Source organism: Xiphophorus maculatus, chromosome 1, assembly GCF_002775205.1.
Source record: "Xiphophorus maculatus strain JP 163 A chromosome 1, X_maculatus-5.0-male, whole genome shotgun sequence".
Classification (NCBI taxonomy): domain Eukaryota; kingdom Metazoa; phylum Chordata; class Actinopteri; order Cyprinodontiformes; family Poeciliidae; genus Xiphophorus; species Xiphophorus maculatus.
Window position 1 is genome coordinate 30,871,181 of NC_036443.1, and position 20,665 is coordinate 30,891,845.

The 20,665-nt window shown below is 44.4% G+C and overlaps 1 protein-coding gene across 3 annotated transcripts in view; it reads left to right on the top strand.

The window, feature by feature from the left end:
• LOC102233239 (IQ motif and SEC7 domain-containing protein 2-like) overlaps positions 1-16,866 on the top strand; it is a 117,359-nt gene extending 100,493 nt beyond the window's left edge. For all 3 annotated transcript variants that reach the window (XM_023339625.1, XM_023339631.1, XM_023339636.1), the window contains 12 exons: positions 596-1,179; positions 1,968-2,843; positions 3,395-3,553; positions 4,068-4,190; positions 4,268-4,434; positions 5,407-5,546; positions 5,617-5,742; positions 5,979-6,078; positions 10,085-10,246; positions 11,006-11,227; positions 12,459-12,508; positions 13,660-16,866. In XM_023339625.1, coding sequence (XP_023195393.1) covers positions 596-1,179; positions 1,968-2,843; positions 3,395-3,553; positions 4,068-4,190; positions 4,268-4,434; positions 5,407-5,546; positions 5,617-5,742; positions 5,979-6,078; positions 10,085-10,246; positions 11,006-11,227; positions 12,459-12,508; positions 13,660-14,862 — 3,912 coding nt within the window. In that variant the 3' untranslated portion in view covers positions 14,863-16,866. The remainder of the gene's footprint in view (positions 1-595; positions 1,180-1,967; positions 2,844-3,394; positions 3,554-4,067; positions 4,191-4,267; positions 4,435-5,406; positions 5,547-5,616; positions 5,743-5,978; positions 6,079-10,084; positions 10,247-11,005; positions 11,228-12,458; positions 12,509-13,659) is intronic.
• The last annotated feature ends 3,799 nt before the right edge of the window (positions 16,867-20,665 follow it).

Consider the following 20,665-nt stretch of genomic DNA (forward strand, 5'->3'; position numbering starts at 1 on the left):
TCAGCTGGTGTTTATTCTTTAATTTAAAGGTGACCTATTATGCTAATTTCACATTTTGCATGTCTTTGTACTTTCATTCTGATCTCAACTGTTTCTAAAAACAACCTAAGCCCTTAAAAAACACACAGATGGTTATTGGCAATAAGTGAGCTGTTTCAAAAACCTCCCAATTCTTTAGTCACATTCACTGCGCCGTTACCTAGCAGCCCGAGTCTACCGCTGTCCCTGCTGTACAATGGCTGCTAGAAAAGACAGGTGTTTTGTTGCTGACTTATCATCCAGAAACCACTTGCAGTATTCTTGTTGGTTGTGCAGGAGGCTCCATTTTTCAAAGAGGTGTGATAGTATAATTTTGCATCTGTTTGCAGCCACATTGATTTGGGGGCGTGGCCAGCAGCAGCTTATCTACAGATCCAGATAATCCAGATGAGCTCGAAAACAGCTCATTCTGAAATCTCTTTATGGATAATTTTGTACAAAAACTGTAATGAACATGTTTTATTCAGCCCATAGTCCCATCCTAACCTGTTCAAGGTCACCTTTAATACATTTATCCGATCAGATAAATCTAAACGTTTTTCTTCGTCCTTCGCAGGTGAAGTCTCTGGCTGACTCCATGGACGACTCGCTCACCTGCCAGTCCGGCCGCGAAGACTCCCAAGATGTCGGCGGAGAAGGAGAGGAGGAGGAGGACGAGGAGGAGGGAGACGAGGACGAGGAAGAGGAGGAGGAGGAAGACGAGGAAGAGGAGGAGGAGGTAGAGTACAGGCAGTGCGGATGGCGCAACACGAACACGGCGTCGCGGCGCGCGCCCGGCCGGCCGGAGGGAGGCCGGGGGGGCGTGGCCATGCACGAGGACAGCACCGCCACCTCCTTCAGTGACGTCACGCTCTACATGGACGAAGGCTGCCTCCCGTCCTCGCCGCTGTCCCGTCCCGCCTCCAGCTCCGACACGGACTACTGGGTCGGGGGCGCAGGAGGGCGGGAAGACAGCAGGGAGACGGAGGGAGGCAGCAGCACCAGCCGGAGGAGCAGCACCCCCTGCACTGAGTGCCGAGGAGAGTACCGAGGAAGAGGAGCAGGAGGAGGAGGAGGAGGAGGAGGAGGAGGAGGAGGAGGACACCTTCCTGTCCTCACCATCGAACCGCCCAGCGACAGTTCAGTGGACATGAGCGACAGGTCAGCATTCAGACACTTCACTAGATATAAAGCTGTAAAAAAACATTAACCTCACAGATTATAAATGTTTTAAAAATAATTTTAATTCATTAAGAGAAAAAACATCCAAATGAACCTGGTGAGAACTAATCACCCTTTACACCCAGTTGTAGCGAGTTAGCATTAGCTCCCGCTAGATAAATTGTTGTTATAGTGCTTTAATGTGAGCTTCCACTAAATACATGTTGGTGTAAGGTTTAGCTTTAGCTACAGTCCTGTTTATGTTTAGCTCAGGTAATGTTAGGTCAGCTGATGGGAAGACCAGATCCAACATGCAGCTGAAGTCACTGGGCCGGTTTACTGCATGCAGAGCAGAAACAACTCAACAAGCTGAACCGGCCCTTTAAATAGGAACTTGTGCTAACTGTGGGCTGCTAAGCTAGTCTGTTGTAGATCAGCTAGTCAACCTGGAGATGTTCTGCCTCTTGAACCAACAGTTCATATAAATGTTTAGGATACTTGAAATCCAGGGTCACTGAGGACTCCACCTTAGCTGTGCCTGCAGCAGCATACACCTGTAACGTCTCATTCAAATGACTGCATTACCTGCTACAACTGCAGCAGACGCCTGTTAATGATTGATTTATGTCAGGTAGACACTGAGGACCATGCCTTGATGGAGGAAGTGGATCCATAAAGCTTCCTGCTCTGAGTAGCTCTTCATCCCTTTATTGGCAGGTTTGGACAGGATCTATGAGATCTGAGTTATAGTTGTTTGTACACAAATTGTGTGATTTGTGTGTCGTTAGGTCGGAGCGTGGGTCTATCGGACGTTTGGTGTACGAGCAGGAGTCCTCCGGAGGGGAGCGAGGAGGAGAGAGAGGAGGAGAAGGTGAAAGTGGAGAGGACGAGCTCGGGGCAGGAAGCAGCGAAGCCGAATCTCCACAAGGAACCATCAAACACAAGCCAAACGGCCGCTCGGTCGCCATGGCGCAAGGACAGACGCGCAGCCCCGCTAACGTCCCCCTGCCGATGCCGTCAGCCCGGACGCTGCCACCCCACCCGCTCCAACACCCCCACCCTCCCCACCCCTCTGCCATCCCCCATCTTCCCACCATCCTCCACCACCACCCGCAGTACAGCCAGCACATCATGCACATGCACCACGCCCACGCCGGCGGCCCCTACATGCAGCATCCGCACCACTTCGCCCAGCACCACTACCACCATCTGCACCACCAGCACCACCACCTCCCACACTCGTACCCAGAACCCCCTGCGTCTCCGTTGCCCTCTCCGGTTCCACCTCTCACACCTTTGTCCCCGCTGCCACCGCCTCTCACGCCCTCGCCGATGTCGTCTTCCTCAGTGCTGCAGACCCTGGAGGGGCAGCAGCACCTCGCCCACCACCCACTCCTCCACCACCACCACCACCACCTCCTCTGCTCAGACGGAGACAACGAGAGCGTCAACTCCACCACCACCAACTCCAACGACGACACCACCGTCAACAACTGCAGCTCCGGCTCGTCGTCCAGGGACAGCCTGCGGGAGCCGATCGGCGGAGCCTCGCTGGGGAAGCAGACCTACCAGAGGGAGAGCCGCCACAGCTGGGACTCCCCCGCCTTCAACAACGACGTGGTGCAGCGGCGGCAGTACCGCATCGGCCTCAACCTCTTCAACAAGTGGGTCCAAGATCAGAACATTTGATTTATACGGCCCAGCAATAGTGCCAAAAGTAAGGCGATGGTGGCTACTTACTTGTTGCAGGAGGCTAAATTCATATCGATCTGATCCGATCAGCTACTGATCTGATAGATGATTGGCTGGCACTGGTCAACCGATCGGCTGGTTCTGGAAAATAAGAGACGGCTGATGACTAGCATGTCTAGGCTGGTGACCCATGGATTGCCTCCTCCCTCTGCATTAGCATGGACATGCTAGCATTAGCCTTGCATAGGCTAACAACTAGCCTGCTAGGTGGTCACTCACTGGACTGTTTACTTTGTCTGCTGTCTATTAGCACAAATAGGTTGGTGTTAGCATCAGTATGTTACTTACAGATAATATATATCAACCATTTTTCTCTGCATAAAGTTTTCTTTTGGTCATAATGCAGAGCAACTGTTTGGTTCCCATGGCATCATGTCCTCCAACACCAATAACAATCAGATATGCAATACTACGTCAGCTGCATACGAAGAAACATGAAAGTCCTGTTTCTGCTGGTCCACAGGAAGCCGGAGAAGGGGATCCAGTACCTGATCGAGAAGGGCTTCGTGTCGGACACTCCGGTGGGCATCGCCAGGTTCATCCTGGAGCGGAAAGGACTGAGCAGGCAGATGATCGGAGAGTTCCTGGGCAGCCGGCAGCAGTTCAACAAAGACGTCCTGGAGTCAGTGCAACATTCGATTTCTGCGTTCTTGAATGGCGTAACACTTTAGGATTAGAAAATGTTTGTGATTAGCGCTTTGGCTTTAGTGGAACATTGCTGCATGTGAGTGACCCGATGCAATCTGCTGAGTTTATGAGGAAACATTTGAAATTAATTTGAATTCTTAACTGAGCTCACTTTGTGTTTGATGACTGGGATCAGTTGGGATGTATGTCTGACTGAATTAAAATGATTTTTTTGCCTTGACAACACTTGTTCTGAATTGACAAACTAATGTTTATGATTGATTTTAAAGCGCTGGCTGAACTAATGTTTAGAATAAGTACTTTAGTGATAATTTAGCTGTTAACACAAATGTTTATGATTATAGCTTTAGGGTTAGTGGAACGCATGTTAGCAGAATTAGCTTAGCTAACTGCTTAGTAATCGGTGCCCAGCGCTGGGTGTTCATTTATTTTGCAGACTCAAAGTGTTTTTTGAGGTTTAGTCAGAGTTCCTGTGTTCCTCTGTGCAGCTGCGTCCTGGATGAGATGGACTTCTCTGGGATGGATCTGGACGAAGCGCTGAGGAAGTTCCAGGCGCAGATCAAGGTTCAGGGCGAAGCTCAGCGGGTGGAGCGGCTGGTGGAGGCCTTCAGGTATCTGTGGGGTCCAGTCCCTCAGCGCAAACGTTTCAGATCTTCAGTTTGTTCCAGCTCTTTGTTTCCCTCTGCAGTCAGAGATACTGCGTCTGCAACCCGGTGCTGATCCGGCAGTTCCAGAACCCAGACACCATCTTCATCCTGGCCTTTGCCATCATCCTCCTCAACACGGACATGTACAGCCCCAACGTGAAGCCAGAGAGGAAGATGAAGCTGGAGGACTTCATCAAGAACCTGAGGGGTGAGTGGGGAACACGGCAGCTTCCATATGGAAGAACTCACCAGCTGCAACATTTAAAGGAAGAGATCCATCAGAACAGCTGGGTGCTGATGGAAGGGGCGGTCCAGAGACAACGGCCCTTTATTTGGACTAGGAGGCAACCATCCATCCATCCATCCATCCATCCATCCATCCATCCATCCATCCATCCATCCATCCATCCAGGCCACTGTACACGTTTGTGTTCTTCATTTAAATTTTGATCTAAAACCTGGATTTACAAATGTTACCTTCATTTGTTATAAAAATTCCATAAATTTCAAATATGACTGAAAAAAAATGTGATCTCCTGATTTAACGCCTTGAAATTGGGCCTCTGTCTCTTTAAAAACTCCTGCTTTCTGAAAGTCATCCCAACATGGCTCCTCTCTTAACCCTTTAGCGTTTTTACCAGCGTCGCTCTGAGAGTTTGCTAATTGCTGCTGGCTAGTCTGAAGGAGCCGAGTGAGGGAGGAGCTGCGCCTCAAAGGCGGAGCTACATCCATTCAGGTGTTTTGCACAGTTGCCATGGAGATTAGAGGCTTTCTCAGACATGCATGAAAGAATCAAAGCAACAGTCCAGGTTTGTTTTTGATGAGGGGAAAAACATTGAAACATGATGGAAAGGTTAAAAAAGTTGATTTTACATGATACTGGCCCTTTAAGTTTCAGTTTATCTAGAAATATCTAGACTTTTTTTGTCTCTATTGGCCTTTATTGGTAGGAATCTGACAGGAAACTTTAGACATTAAATACGTGTTGGAACTATTCATGGGTAAAATTTAACTCCTTAAAATCTCCATCATGCTCCAAATGAAGGAGCAGGAAAGATGCGATGCAGGATGAGTTTCACTAAAATAATCTTTCTCAGATGTTTTCAGCCTGAAATGAATGAATGAATATTAGTGAAGATAAAACCTCTAAATGTCCTGATGTCTGTATTTGGTCCTGCAGGCGTGGATAACGGGCAGGACATCCCCAGAGACCTGCTGGTGGCCATCTATGGCCGCATCCAGAAGTGGGAGCTGAGGACCAACGACGACCACGTGTCGCAGGTCCAGGCGGTGGAGCGCATGGTGATCGGCAAGAAACCGGTAAGGACTTCCGAGGCGGACAGGAAGCCGCGCTCTGAGCCGGGCTGAGCGCTTCCTGTGTGTGCTGCAGGTTCTGTCGCTGCCGCACCGCAGGTTGGTGTGCTGCTGCCAGCTGTTCGAGGTTCCCGATCCAAACCGGGCCCAGAGGAGTGGCGTCCATCAGAGAGAAGTCTTCCTGTTCAACGACCTGCTCATGGTAAGCAGCGGGAACCAGAGAGAGGGGAAGGATTTTGTGGTTACACCGAGGAAAAAATGTTTGGCGTTTCACTGGGAGTGTGAATGATTTTTATTCCTTCTGGAAGGATTTTCTCAAACATTTTTCCTCAGAAATGAAGAAGAGAAAAATGAAAGCAATTCCTCCTCTGTTTATTCTCTCCATCTCATTGCTTTTTTCTTTCTTTCTTATCTCTTCCTCCTCTTCCTCCTCCTCAGGTAACGAAGATCTACCAGAAGAAGAAGACGTCGGTGATGTACAGCTTCAGGCAGTCGTTTCCTCTGCTCGACATGCAGGTCCACACCTTCCAGAACACCTGTACGTACCGCTCCGTTCCCACCTTCCTCCTCTTCCTCTTCCTCGCTCACAGCTCTATTTTTACGCCTCAGTCACCAGGCTGATCAGACTGAGGAAACAATCTGAGCTCATAAAACTCTGTAAATAGCATCACATATTCACCACAATGACAACAATATTCCAGCAAAAATCGGATCTGAAATCAAACTTGATCTGTTATCTTCCTGATTTAGGAAGATTATAGATGGAAATTTGAGGTGTAGCCGCTTCATCGGGCATTTAGGCTCAAACTAAGATAAAAAGGCACAATTTCCCATAAAAACTAGCTGCTCTGTTTTTGTGTTAAAAATGTTAAAAGTGGGGCGTGCTGTGGTGGCGCAGGGGGTTAGCACGCCCCACGTTTGGAGGCCTTAGTCTTCAACGCGGACGTCGTGGGTTCGACTCCCAGCGACCTTTACCGCATGTCTTCCCCCCGCTCCTCACCCTCCTTCCTGTCTGCCTACTGTAGTAGGTAGTAAATACGAGCCACTAGCGCCGCAAAAACTCTTCGGAGAAAGAAAAAAAAAAGTTAAAAGTTGAAATTTGGGAAATAAAACATCAACAATTATGAAAATACAGCAGTAAGTCTAAGCCTGAACTTTGACTAGGACATTTAAACACTTGCATGTTCAGGATGGTTGTCCTGCTGGGAGGTGAACCAACCTTCCTACAGCTTCACCTTCCTCTGGGCTGGATTTTATTTAAAGTTGCCAGAGTAAAGGGGGGAAGTACAAAAACATGCCAAACTTTTCCTTCCCACTTTTGTTGGAAGATAAATACTTTTGTGATGATGAAACGTGTTAAAGTGCACAGGGTCTGAATATGTTTTTAAGGCACTGGACATCTGAGAAAATATTAAATCTGTTTTAAAATGATTTGGTTGAAATGTGGATAAAAACTGGAGGCAGTTCTGGTGATAAACGAGTTTAGCTTTTAATTTAAGGCTCCAGATTTAAGACTCCATTAAGCTCCTCTAAAGAGTTTAGAGGATTCTCAGCAGGACAAGATCGCAGCGTTTCATAAACATGAGTCATTTTTCAGGACACATTTAGAGATGCAGTCAGAAGAAGCGTTAGGTGTTGTTTTCAGCCATGCAGGGATGATTTAAGTCGCCATAAATCACCTGTTTGATTCATGTTTATCTGCAAAACCACAGAGAGCAACTTAGATCAAAATGATTTTCCAACAGAGAATAAAATGTTAACATTTTTATATAGTTTGTTTAGTTCTGCATCATTTTTATTACAGCCATCCTTCGGTCAAACAGTGCCTAAACAGGCTTATCTGTTATTTTGTTTTCAGTTTTGTTAGATTTGTCTTTAGTTGCTTTTTTGAAAAAAGTCATTCCATTTGTTGCCATGTTTGGTTTGATGAAAAAGTCAGCATAGGGTCTGGAAAGTTATTAAATATGGCAACAAAGTTGTTGAGTTGGTAACAGTGAGGCTGCCCGTCCTGACCACACCCCCTCGTAAGCCCCGCCCATCGCCTCACCGCTGACCACGCCCCTTGTGTTTGGCTCCGCCCCTTTGTGGTGGATTTTTTTCTGTCTGTGGCCCAGGCTAAGCTTTCATGGGGTTACAGTTCACCTTCGTTTCATTCTCCCGTTTTAACTATTAAACTTTCGATTAGCTAACCTAATTTTGGTATTTTGCAACAAACCAGTCATGTTCTTTCTGTAATTTAAAATATAAATGACAATAAACAGCAGTTTTCAAACCTTAAATGAATAATAACTAAACTAGACGGCCGAGGACGCTGCCCTGTGGTACACCCCTCCCACAGCTTCTTAACTTTTATTTCCACCATTTGTGTCTGTTTTTGTGATATAAACTAACCACATTTTTAATATATCATTAAATCTCATAACCTCCAGCTTAGTAATTAAGACTTTATTATCTAATAATTTATATTGGTCCAACATTTTCTACTATCTGCCTCTTTCCAATTTAGATCAGTTTGATTAAACATTATTTATCAGTTCCTGAAATAATAATAAACAAAATGAAACCGGTTTATAATATTTGGGTTTATTTCTTTTTGTCACCTTTGCTTTCTTATCTCCATGTCTTTATAATTCTGCATTTCTCAAGCCTCAGTAAGTAGAGGTTGCATGCAGAGGCTTTAATTGGATCAGGAATGTGATCCTGAGATAAATGAACTTTCGGACCGAACTTCCCTCATTTTTAAAGAGTAAAGGAGCCGTGAGCCGGATCAGAAGAACAACCCGGTTCTCCTCCTGGTTCTGCTGAACGGGGGGAACCCGTACTTCACCAAAACTCAGCCAAATATCATTAGAGGCCTGATTTTACTGCAGCTTGACAACAGAGAGCAATTTCAAACGTTCTAAGTAAGAAGAAGAGAGGATGAAAGTCTCGGCTGTTTCTGGCTGCTCACAGTAAAATCAGGAACATCGAGCCCAACAATCTGCTTGGTGTCGCCGTGATGCGTTCCGACGTCACGTTTGTGTGTCGTAGGAATCCGCAGCGTCGTCTCTGTCTGCTCAGGCTGTTAGCTGCTGCTGTTGTTGACAGTTCTGGTTCAGCAGCCGGACCCAAACGGACCTGGCAGCCTGGTGACAAGTGTGACCAGGACAGATTGTCGCACATGATTCATCAGCGCAGCGAGTGTGTGTGTGTGTGTGTGTAGGAGGCAGGAAGGTGTGTGTGTGTGTGTGTGTGTGTGTAGGAGGCAGGAAGGTGTGTGTGTGTGTGTGTGTGTGTGTGTAGGAGGCAGGAAGGTGTGTGTGTGTGTGTGTGTGTGTAGGAGGCAGGAAGGTGTGTGTGTGTGTGTGTTTGTGTGTGTTTAGGAGGCAGGAAGGTGTGTGTGTGTGTGTGTGTGTGTGTGTAGGAGGCAGGAAGGTGTGTGTGTGTTTGTGTGTGTTTAGGAGGCAGGAAGGTGTGTGTGTGTGTGTGTGTAGGAGGCAGGAAGGTGTGTGTGTGTGTGACAGAGTTCAAGGAGATCAAAGTCAGCCTTCATCTTCTCATCATTAAAATTATATTTTGAGTTTATTTCAGTTTATTTTTGAACGGTACTTTCTGCACATGGAGACATTATATATTACATTCAGTATAATATAATATGTACTTATTATATATAATATATATAATTTTTATATTAAACTATATTATATTGTATTATATTCTATTAAAATGACTTTTCTGGCTGGATGGAGATAGTGAGTCAAATTCACTAAAATATGTAAATAAAATATTTTACTAAAAATGTTTAAATAACATTTTAATAAAATAAAATTGTTTTAATATTTTAATAATATATATGTTAATAAACAGCCTTCAGTATTTTTACTTTTTACATCTGAAATAAATGTTTCTCAGATTAAGTCTGCTGTTAAAAAAGGCAAACTCATTAAACCCTTTTTATATTTAGGATCTAAAATTATTTATAAATATATTTTCTACATACTATACTGTATTATTTCAATAAAGACACATATATTTTTTAATTCACATAATTATTTTCGTGTTTCTAATTGGAATTAATAATTAATTAATTAAGGTTTTAATTTTGTAAGCAGAAATTAGTGATAAAATCATAAACAGGTTGTAGATGTGTCGCCGTCCTGGAGTTAAAAATCTTCCTTTTCACTTTCCAGGCTCCAAACATGATTCAGTCACTTCAACTGCAAACACTTTTGTTTTTATGTGTAATTTCTCTCTGGAGGGAACATCAGTCACTCAGTCCCACTCAGGAAATGGCCCACTGCACAGAAGTGATGACTGTAATAACAGTGAAAACTCTGTGTTTTAGGAATCAGCTGAAGTTTCCCCCCCAGAGCCATAAATTGGCTCCTGCTGCTTTCTTCTTTAGACTCCTGCTGAATTTCACACATCCAGGATCAGAGTATGAGACATTAAATCCACCATCTGAGCTGATTTTTATCTCCTCTCATGATAAATGTGGTTTAATTTCAGCAGCTCGTCGTCAGAATGTTGAGCATTCTGGATGTTACGTCATTTTCCCCACTTAGATTACCCTCATGGCATCCGGCTGACGTCTGCGAACCCCGGAGGAGAGAGGAAGGTGTTGATCATCTTCACGGCTCCGAGCCAGCAGGACCGAGCGCGCTTCACCTCCGACCTGCGAGAGAGCATCGCCGAGGTCCAGGAGATGGAGAAGTACCGGGTGGAGTGTGAGTGTTTCTGCGGCAGCGCAGGGAAATCAGAGCAATTATATTATCTCAAGTGAAACAATTTAGTTCCTTTTGCCTTTTGGCTGGAAATAATGGAGAAGGACTTTACCGCTTCAAACAGAGTTTTAGAAAACTAGATATATTCATCCCTGGGTAGTAGAAGTCACTTCTGTGAGGTAATAAGTGGTTTTAGTGCAAAAGATAAAAACAACTCTAGTCGCTAAAAGATTAAAGATGGCGGTAGTCAAGGAAAATACATTTTTGCACAAAAACTGCCAGATCTTCTGTTGTCAAATCACATAATTGGACTGATACAAATCACATTTACTGATGATGTTTTCATTTTGGTCGTGGAAAATTGATTTTTGCTCTCAAATCACCAATTAGATGAATGTGTTTTGTGTCAAATTATAGCCTATACAGAACCGAAAACATATGATGTGACATAAAGTTCATCCACATCATGAAAATGGGTAAAATTTTATAGCAATAATTGGCGTAAAAAGGCTCAAAACGGCAGCCATCTTGAATTTTAGCCATCATCCTGAAATTCAAGGGGCTACTGGGAAATATGAAAAACATAGGAGGGCTGAGCATGCAAATTCTCTTACACTGAAATATGTTTGCAGTAATCAGTTGCTCTATTGGCCTGTAAACGTTTTTGGTGGATAAAGATGAATTTATCATCAAAGTGAAGGTTAGTCGTGTCTGTGTCCAACTGGGTGGATGGTTACGTCTCGGTTCCTGCTTCCCCTCCAGCCGAGCTCGAGAAGCAGAAAGGCATGATGCGTCCCGGCATGTTGGCGGGTTCTGGCGGGATGGGGACGTCGGGGAGCGGGACCAGTTCGACCGGGGGGCCCACGAAGGGTGAGGTGGTGAACGGCACCCTGGGAAGGCCGAGCCTCGACGATACGTACGCCTCCGTGGACGGACTGAAACGCACAGCGCTCAGCTCCTCGCTCAGAGATCTCTCAGAGACGGGTAAGGACCGGACGCTGGACGTCCACAACGTCCCAGTCACGTCCCAGTCACGTCCTCCTGTCTAGTTTGATTACTAAAGTGTGAAAGTTTTTTTTAAATTAAACCAGTTCTTAGTCAGGTTCTGAGAAAAAGTGTCTCATTGGAAGCGAAACACAAAGAAGTGACGATGATGACGAAGCAGTTCAGGCTGGCTGGAGGATTTCATGGTTTCTTCTGACTCACAGTGAACCTGCATCTGTGTTGTTATGCAACATTACAGTTCAGTGACAAAATGATGCTCCGGTGTGCTGTGTCCACCTGCTGGACAGCAGCAGGAACTACAACGCAGCTTCTGATGCCAAACTACCTCTTGGATTATTTTTGGTTTAACCAGTGAAAGAAAATCTATGACGGCGGATTAGGGCTAGATTAAGAGATTTTTAAAATATGAAAATAAAGTTCTAATATTATCAGAATAATATTTACATTTTTAATTGCCTTTTGTGTAGCAGTTCTCATACAATTATAATTTAATTCTCTTATTCTTGCATTATTGCGACTTTATTCACGTAATGTTATGACTGTTCATGTGAATTTATCCTGTATTACTATGACTTTGTTTCCAGATTGTTACGACTTTATTCTCTTATTTTGACTTTGTTCTCGCATTAGTACGTTTTTATTCCTGAATTATTATGACTCTTTCATTTCAACCTTATTCTATTAATTTGACTTTATTCTTGGAATATTATGACTTCATTAGTTCATTAGCTTATTTTCTGGTAATAAAAATAAATGTTTTAAGTCTTTTTGCCTTAATACGCCGTTGTGAAAATCTGAGCAATTGCTAATTAGAAAAGCACGTCCCTAAATATGAATATCTGTTCATCTTTGCATTAAATTACAGATTTATATTTTCTAACTATCATGAAGTGGAGAAGCTAAAATATAATTTTTTATAGTATTTGTGTTTAGTAAAAGCCCAAAATTCCTGAATTAGCTTTTCTTTGTTCTCTGAAAATCACTTTTTTATGTTTCATATCTAGAATTCAGCATCAATAATAAAATCTGGACTTCAAAACTTAACTTAGGGTTTTTTCAGATTAGCTTAGCATAAACGCTAACGAAGGGAAACGGCCGTGTCCAGATGAAAACTGAAAACTCAGTGATGAGCAGATTCATGCGAACGTCTGTTCAGCACTTCCTGTTTCCTGTAATAAAGTTTAATCCCTGGATTCTGATTGGATAACAGGGAAGCGAGGTCGGAGGAACAGTGTTGGCTCATTGGACAGTACCATTGAAGTAAGTCCTAGCATGTCCGCTGCTAGCATGTCCGCACCGCCGTGCATGCATGCCTCACTGCCTGCGGGGTTAAAGGTCGTCCGGATGTTTGTGAAGTTTTATAAATATGTCTGTTTGCTGCTTCTTATGTTCTTTAGCAAACTAGAGTTTAAATGAAGGATTTACAGAAATATTAAAATATTTGTTGTCATCCTTCAGGCCGATTGCTGAAAGCTCAACATACTGCAGCTTAAGAAACACAAACATTCATCTGCTGGTTAGGAAGAGGAAAATATTTACTGAACTTGTGGTTTTCAGATACAAAAATACACAGTCTGATTTCTGAATATTGATTAGAAGTTTAAAGAGATAAAAATCACAGACTGTCAGAAATTGAGCTGCTGTCTTTCAGTTTGGAGAAATTTAGATTTTTAAGCTGCAGTGTGTTGAGCTGTTTGTTCCTGGATTTATTTTTCACTAACAGACTCAAATGTTATCTTCTAAACACGGTGAATCATTGGTCCAGGTCTTTTCACTAGATAATCTCTGTGTCCAGTGGATCCTGATATTAGTGAAGCTGCCTGTTAATGACTGAAGTCGCCTTCAAAAACGCCTCCAAGTGGCTCTTAAAACACCAAACATACCAAAATACACAAAGTGGAAACCATCTTAGCGTTACCTCAAAAGCTAATATCTGTGCTCTTTCTTACCTCCACTCTTGGGGTTCAGCCAATCAGCACCAAGGAAAATTAATTTCACTCCTTGATTGGCTCTTGCTAACAGCAGCCAGTTTCTCCTTCGTGTTCCAGCTTCCTAAGCTGCATTTTCTTTCCAATATGTTGCATATTCCCTGCAAATAGCCTGTAGTTCACTGAAAAACCTAATTTTATAGTGGGTTTTAGGACTGTCTCTATGGCAACCAGGTTGACCAGGAAAGACTCGATGCTCTCTGATTTTCTTGCTTTGCATGTTTTTATTTTAACGCTGCTGCTGGATTTTTTCTTCTTCACATCTCAGATTAAACTGTGAGGTATTTGTGTAGAAAATGGAGCTCAATTTAACTCCATTTTCTTAACAAAATGCCTGAAGCTCTGTGGGACTAAAGAAAGTTTGATGAAGATTCTTGGCAGGATGTAGATCTGATTTTGTTCTTCTTCTCCTCCTGTCCTCAGGGTTCCATTATTAGCAGCCCGCGGCCTCACCAGCAGCGCCCCCTGCAGGGCGCCAGTCTGTCCTACAGCCCCATGATGGTGCCCTCGTCCCCAGCAGCCTACCGGCCGCACCGCCCTACTCAGAGCCCCGGTACGGGGGTGGGGGGTGGGCCGGGGCTCTGTCACAACCGAGGGGGGGTCACCACATCTCCTCTCGCGAGCGGGGGCGGGGCTGGGCCCGGGGGCGCGATGGCGGCGGGCGGCGGCCAGATCCCCGGAGGCCGAATGGGGAACTTCTTCGGCAGTCGAAGAGGCAAAGTTCCTGGTCCCCTGACGATGATGTCACCGCCTCCTCAGGGTCCACCGAGTCCTCTGATGATTTCGTCCCCCCCCCACTACCCCGCCCCCGCGCCGCCCATCGCCCTCCCATCCTCCCCTTCCCCATGCCCCTCCCCTTCGCCCAACCTCGGCCAGTCGGACTCGGCCGGGGCTGGAGGGGCCGGCGGCCCGGGAGGGGGGCCGTCCAAGCTCCAGGCGTTGCACGCCCAGTATTGCCACGGCAACAGTGGAGGAGGCGGAGTCAGTGGGCACCCGCCGCAGCAGACGCCGCCGCCGCCCTACCATCACCACCACCGCTACCACATGCAGAGCTTGCCGCAGCACCACGCGCTGACGCACCGCTTCTCCGCGCCGCTGCGGCACAGCTGCGCCCCGCCCCACAGCCAGCCGCATCAGAGGCTGCAGCAAGGCTCCGCCCACCCGCGCTACAACATGGTGTCCGGCTTCACCACGCCACCACCGCTGTCCCCCCACTCTCCCGTCACGCCCACTACGCCGCACGGACACTACCACCGGCCGGGGGGCGGAGCCAAGCTGCCCCTCACCATCTCGCACTCCCAGCCCCACCCGCACGCTCACACACACACACACAACCACACCGTGCACACACACTCCCCGCTCAGCCCCTCCCCCTCCGCAACAGGCTCCACCCACTTCATCTTCTCCACTCCGCCGCCCCAGACGCCCTCGGCGCGCCTCGTCACCCAGACGCCGCCGCAGCCCTACGCCCCCCAGTACCCGCCGCTGTCATCCATCCCGCCCCCCCCTCCCCACTCCCCGCTGCCTCCCCCGTCGGGCGCCCCGCTCTCCCCGCTCCCCCCTGGGGTGGGGCAAGGGGGCGGCCCCAAAGCGAAGCCAGTCAGCCGCATCAGCACGGTCGTGTGAAGACGCAGAAATCGAGGACGGTGGCGCGCAACCCCACAGTGAGCCGCCAGGGGGCGATATTGAGAGTGAGCACAAGAGGGAGGAGGGGAAGAAGAGCGGGAGGGCAGATCCAGTTGTATCAAAATGGCCGCCTGATGAGGAGGAGAGCGGTGAGAGCGGGAAAGAGGAAGCTGCTCAGCCTGTGCTATTTCCACATAGACTTTCCTCGCAGGTAGAGCGCCGGAGGGAAAAACTACCGCTTAGGTCTGGTGACGCCCCACGTCCCCTTCATACCGCCCTGCGTGGTGAGCCGGGACTCAGTCGGACATGTTTGTAGTTCTTCACTACTTCAGAGTGTTCGTCTCATGTTGTGAGTACCTTTTTTAACATTTCTGTGGCTGTAGTGGACAAGCGGTTGAGGGACCAGTGAGGAAGGGAACAGTGCCTGAAAACGTAACATGAGAGTTGACGCTCCGAGTTAAAGGGACAGTACCGTGTCCAAAAATAACAGTAGTTTCACACCATGTTGTTCAGCACAAAAACCAACACTTAACTTTGATTTTGACATATTTACAAGCCATTACGGGCAGAACAGAGATGTTTAGCATTAATATGGTGGCGTTTGTGTCTTAGACAGGCATGCATGACCTGTGCAATAGCTAACAGTTATCAGTGTGTTTATGGTTAATATCCAATATGCAGGGATAGATTTGTTGTGATGTGAAGCCCCAATCCAGCGAAGTGAAGACTCTACTCATAAACTTCCTAAAACCTTTGAAATAAGCCATCGAAACAAATCTACAGGTGTCTTCGTTTTTGTTCTGCAAAAACTACTAAAAGCCTTTAGTGTTTGTGGATTACAGGGTTCCAGCAGGGGGCGCTATACTGTTGTTTTGGAATGGGACTTTTCCAGATTTTCTCACTTATTCCTGTAAGTTTGAGTATTTATTTCTACTAAATCTGTGAATGCTCTCCTCATTTCTCAAATATCCCAGTATATATGAAAGTGTACGCTTGAATTTTCAGAAATAATCATATCTGTCATTTGTATTTGATGCTCCATGATGTGTTTGTGACCCTCAACGTTGCCAGAGAAGGAGATTAAGATGAAAGATGCCAAACTGGGGGATTTTTGTTGTTTTCTGCCAATGAGGACGGTGGAGCTGCTCTACCTGAAATACAAACATGATGTTTTTATTTTTGATTTTTTACAGTGCAACTTTCTGTACCTTTAGCAGCAGCAATGTTAATGGAACTGGGTGGGAAAATAAAGCTAAAAAAGGAAGTTTTACAAAAATCAGAAGCAGGGTACAGCTTCCAGAAGTTTTTGTTTGTCTGAAATCACCAGTAGGGGGCACCGACATGTTTTTAATGGTCCCATTATGAGACGTTTCCAAGCCAGACTGGAGAATCCTCCATGGTTGGTGATGGTTGGTTGGTGGGAAGCAGGAGATTTGTTGGTTCCAGACTGATTGGTTGACTTGGTAACAAAAGAGGCAGGCACTTCTTGTTGCTAATTTGGCTAATTTTATCTTTTGCACTAATGTTTTGCATACTGAATTGAGAAAGTCAGTATTTGTTAATATGCTAATGATTACCCACATTCTGATGGTAGCACTTAGGCTAACATTAGCATTTTTGTTCACTTTAGTGTATACAATGCTCTTTGCACACTAAATGCAGTATGTTACTGTAGGTCAACATACTGTTATCTCCCATGCTAATGTTAGCATGTTAGCTAACAGCATTCTAGTTCTTTTTAGCTTATACAATGCTCTTTGCACACTGAGTGGAGAACGTTACTGTCGGTCAACATATGTTGATATCTCCCAGGCTAATGTTAGCACATAGGTTAACATTAGCATTCTAGCTTATTTTAGTGTACATGCTGTTCTTTGCACATTAGATGGTGTATGCTATTGTAGGTCAACATGCTACTGATACCCCCCATGCTAATGTTAGCATTCAGGCTAACATTACCATTTTAGCTAACTGAATCATGAAAATGTTTGTTTTTGTTTTAAATTTAAAGTTTGACATTTTTTGTTTCATTTTCTCTCGTTTCTTTCTGTTTTTAATAATTCACAAAACATTTGTGATATACAAATAACTTAACAGAAGCTTTTATCCAAAGTTAATCACTGTTGGGGACCAAAGGTTTCAGTGCAGTGATGAACTCTGCCTTCAACATCCAATGAAAGGTCAGAGAACAGATGAAGAAGTTCAGATTTGGTGCATCCACCATCTTTTTCATCAACCTTAAATATTTTTGTCTGGAAAACTAAAAACATAAGATTAGAGATTATTTTAATAGGTTTTCTAAGCCAAACATGATATTATAAAATAAGTGACCCAAAACGCTCAGTTAGAGTCCAGTTATGACATAACTTCCATAATTGTAAATAGACAGCTGGACTTTCTCTTGTTTCCTGAAGTAAATTTTAGGTCAGAGGTGAAACGCCCTTAAGCAGGTAGAGAAATGGACAGGTGGCATCTATTGAAGCACTTAGGAAGATTGTAAGAAAAGTTCAAGGTTGTTTCAGTCAGATTTTTATATTAATGGGGAAACTGGCGGAGGTCATTTCGTCATGGAGCTACGTCTCTTTTTTTGTTTATTTATGGCTTCATATGTTACAGGACCGGTCAGGCCGTAAAATATCGATGCTGGATACTGACAATGTTTTCAGTAAAGATCCTTAAATGAGGTCAGAGTTTTTGGTTTCAGATGCAAGTTTATGTATTTCCCACCCAGTACCAACTACTTTTGTGTTTTTAAGCAGTAAAATAAAACTTTCTGTTGAGGGTGAGTGATGTTTTATCTGCCACTTGGTTTCAAAACAGAGAATAAGGTGCCTTCAGACATAAGGATGGTACAATAATCAATAATCACGGGGATCATCATCCGAGACAAAACACCTGAATAAAAGACAATTCCATATCTGAGTTTCCTGCGCGTTGGTTGACGATGTTCATCCAGAACAGAAATACGAAGCCATTTCTGGATTTTTAAGAAACAAAATGGACCGAGCCTTCAGTGACCGTCATCATCCAACAAAGAAACAAAAAGGACCTGAAACTTGGACCTAAAGTCTTCTGGAAGGACGACTCATCGGACTGGAGAGTAAATCATGTCCTAACATCTCATATGAAGTGGAAATCTCTTTAATGAACTCTGTTTTACATGTTATTTTTGTACTTTGAGTTTTAAACCACTGTCCCAGTGTTTTTCTTCCAGAATATTTTCTGTTTTTAATCAACGTTCTTGGATGTCGGAAACTAACGATTGCTGGAAGAAAGTTCTTCCCTCTTAGCTCTGGTTTGTATGATCGCGTTTAACTGGTGGATGTTGGGAAATGCAAACATTGACTCATTTTTTCAGTTTCTCTGCGATCACCTGAAACCACCTGTAGATATAAAGTGTACAGTGTGTTCTTGTTTCAGTGGGGCCAACAGCATCAATCTGTAACCGACGTTCAGAATTGCTTGAAATAACAACCCTGCGCTCTAAACACCAAAAGGTTCTCCTGGTTCTCCTGGTTCTCCTGTGGAAAAAAGCCAAAACAAAAGCTCCAGTCGTTTTAGAAACACTTCACGGACTAATAATTGGTTTCAATCTGAAGAACCGCTTTGACGTTTTAGAGCAAGCTTCTGATATCAGTATTGTTGTGTGACGAGCTTTTAATAACATGAAGTGCTCCTTGGGCTGCTTTGTATTTTTTAGCATTTTTGATTTTGTTATGTGCTTAAAATGTGATTTCTGATTTGGCTTCTGATTTAGGATCCGTTTTTTTAAACTTTTAACACGTTTACAACCACAACAACAGTAATGCAGAGGTTTCTAACATGCAGAGGTTTCTAACATGCTTGTCGAGTTGCTTCAACACCAGACCAGAAATAATCCCTTCCTCCTGAGCTTCTTGGAGCTCCGGACCGTTGGGTCTACACAGGGCATCTACAGAAACACCTGTTTCCTTTATGGGGGCCTTACAGAAACCATTTCAACCGAAACAAAAAAAGGTTTTCATTCAACACTGGATCACGCCTACCTCGAGAGAACACGGCTCGTTCTGTTCCAGTTCCCGTCCAGGAGAAACCAACACATCCACGCCTGTTTCTGCATGAACTCTAAACTCCAAATCCTCCAAAAACCAACATTAGGTTTCAGATCTGATCCATCCTGGCGCCGCCTGTAGAAACCATCCTACCTTCACCCGTGTTTATTGGTAAATGTATTTGGACCTCTGTTCGGTGAAAAGCTTCTCAATCCTTAAGGCTCTACCAGTTCTAGAGATCAGGTCAGAATCCAGATTAAAATAATATGACAAATTTGACAAAAACAAAAGCAAAGTTCTGAAGCAGTGGCTGAAAACTGAATCCAGTGGCTGTAAGAACCTTCAGTACCAGAACCTCACATGGTTCTTTCCTTCAACTCGTTAGGGTTTGGAGAAGCTTGTCTGTTTAGTTATGACCCAACAGTTTTATTTTCCATGTTTGGCTTTCTCCAAGCATCTCCAGATGTTCCAGAGGTCTTTGGTTTCATTCCGTTGCAGCTTTGCAGACCTACAGCGTGTTCAGGTTGAGGTCGTCCTTCTTCCACTCATCCAAACAGCCAAACTTGTTGAGTATTTCTAGAATTATCCAGGTTAAAAGTTCAACCTTTAACCTGTTTAGCAGCTAAATGTTACCAACTAAAATGTTAGCTCCACTAACCTTAAAAGGCTAACTAATCATAAACATTACTTTCACCAATGCACAATAGCAACAGGGTATTTATCAAAAGCTAATGCTAAAGCACTAAATTCAACCATGTTGATGCCCATCAGTGGTGGAAACTGCTAGCTAAAACGTTAGTTGCGTTATCCTAGAGCACTAATCAGAGACTTTGGTTCCATAAAGCTAAAGTGCTACACCAACATGACGTTTAGCAAAAGCTAATGCTAAGAACTAAACTCCACCATCTTGATGGCTACCAGCATAGGTAGCTATCAAAAAGTTAGCTAAGGCACTAACCATAAACGTTAGCTTCAGCAATGCTAAAGCTCTTTAGCAGAAGCTAATGCTAAGTGATAGCACACACCTGAGTGGACGTTTTTCTCCCTGCTTCTGCATTTTGATTGAATTTTTGTCAAATATGATATTTTCTGTATGATTGATCTCTTTATTTTAAGCATTATTTAATCCAAACACCCAAAGTTCTCAGTAGATTGAGTTTAGAAACATGCAGAAACAATTTTTAATGCTCCTTTAATCACTTATTTGAGATATTCCTTATTTTGTGCCCAGGCCTGCTCTCCACTATCAGTTTGCATGTGGTATTTATTCCAGTATCTGCACTGAATGAGCTGTATTATAAACATGAATGTACATAAGTTGTTAAATGAACATTAGCTCCCGTCGGCTGCGTTTCATCGGGAAGAGAAGGCCTGAGTTAATTTTTTTTATTCCCTAGAAGCAGATCCGGTCTGACCGCTGCAGGAAAGACAGGGAACTTTCAAAATAAACTAAAACAGCCGATCAGATCTGCTTCCAATGAGCTCAGACACTTCTGCCTCCACGTGAAGACGGCCGGTTGTGTGTGTGTCGATACAGGGACGGGTGAACGGGGGTCCGGCCCGTTTGGAGCGGACCGCTTCATGGAGAAAAATCAGTTCTTGTTTATAATGTAGAGCAAAAAGAGAGACTGCAATAGTCCTTGTAAAATTGTACGAGTAAAGTGTCAAATATGTGTCCAACAGAGACAACATTATTTTAAAAATTATGTTTGGAAGATTTTAGCTGTGTACATAAATATATATTACTTGTACTTTGTTTTTGAAATGGCAGA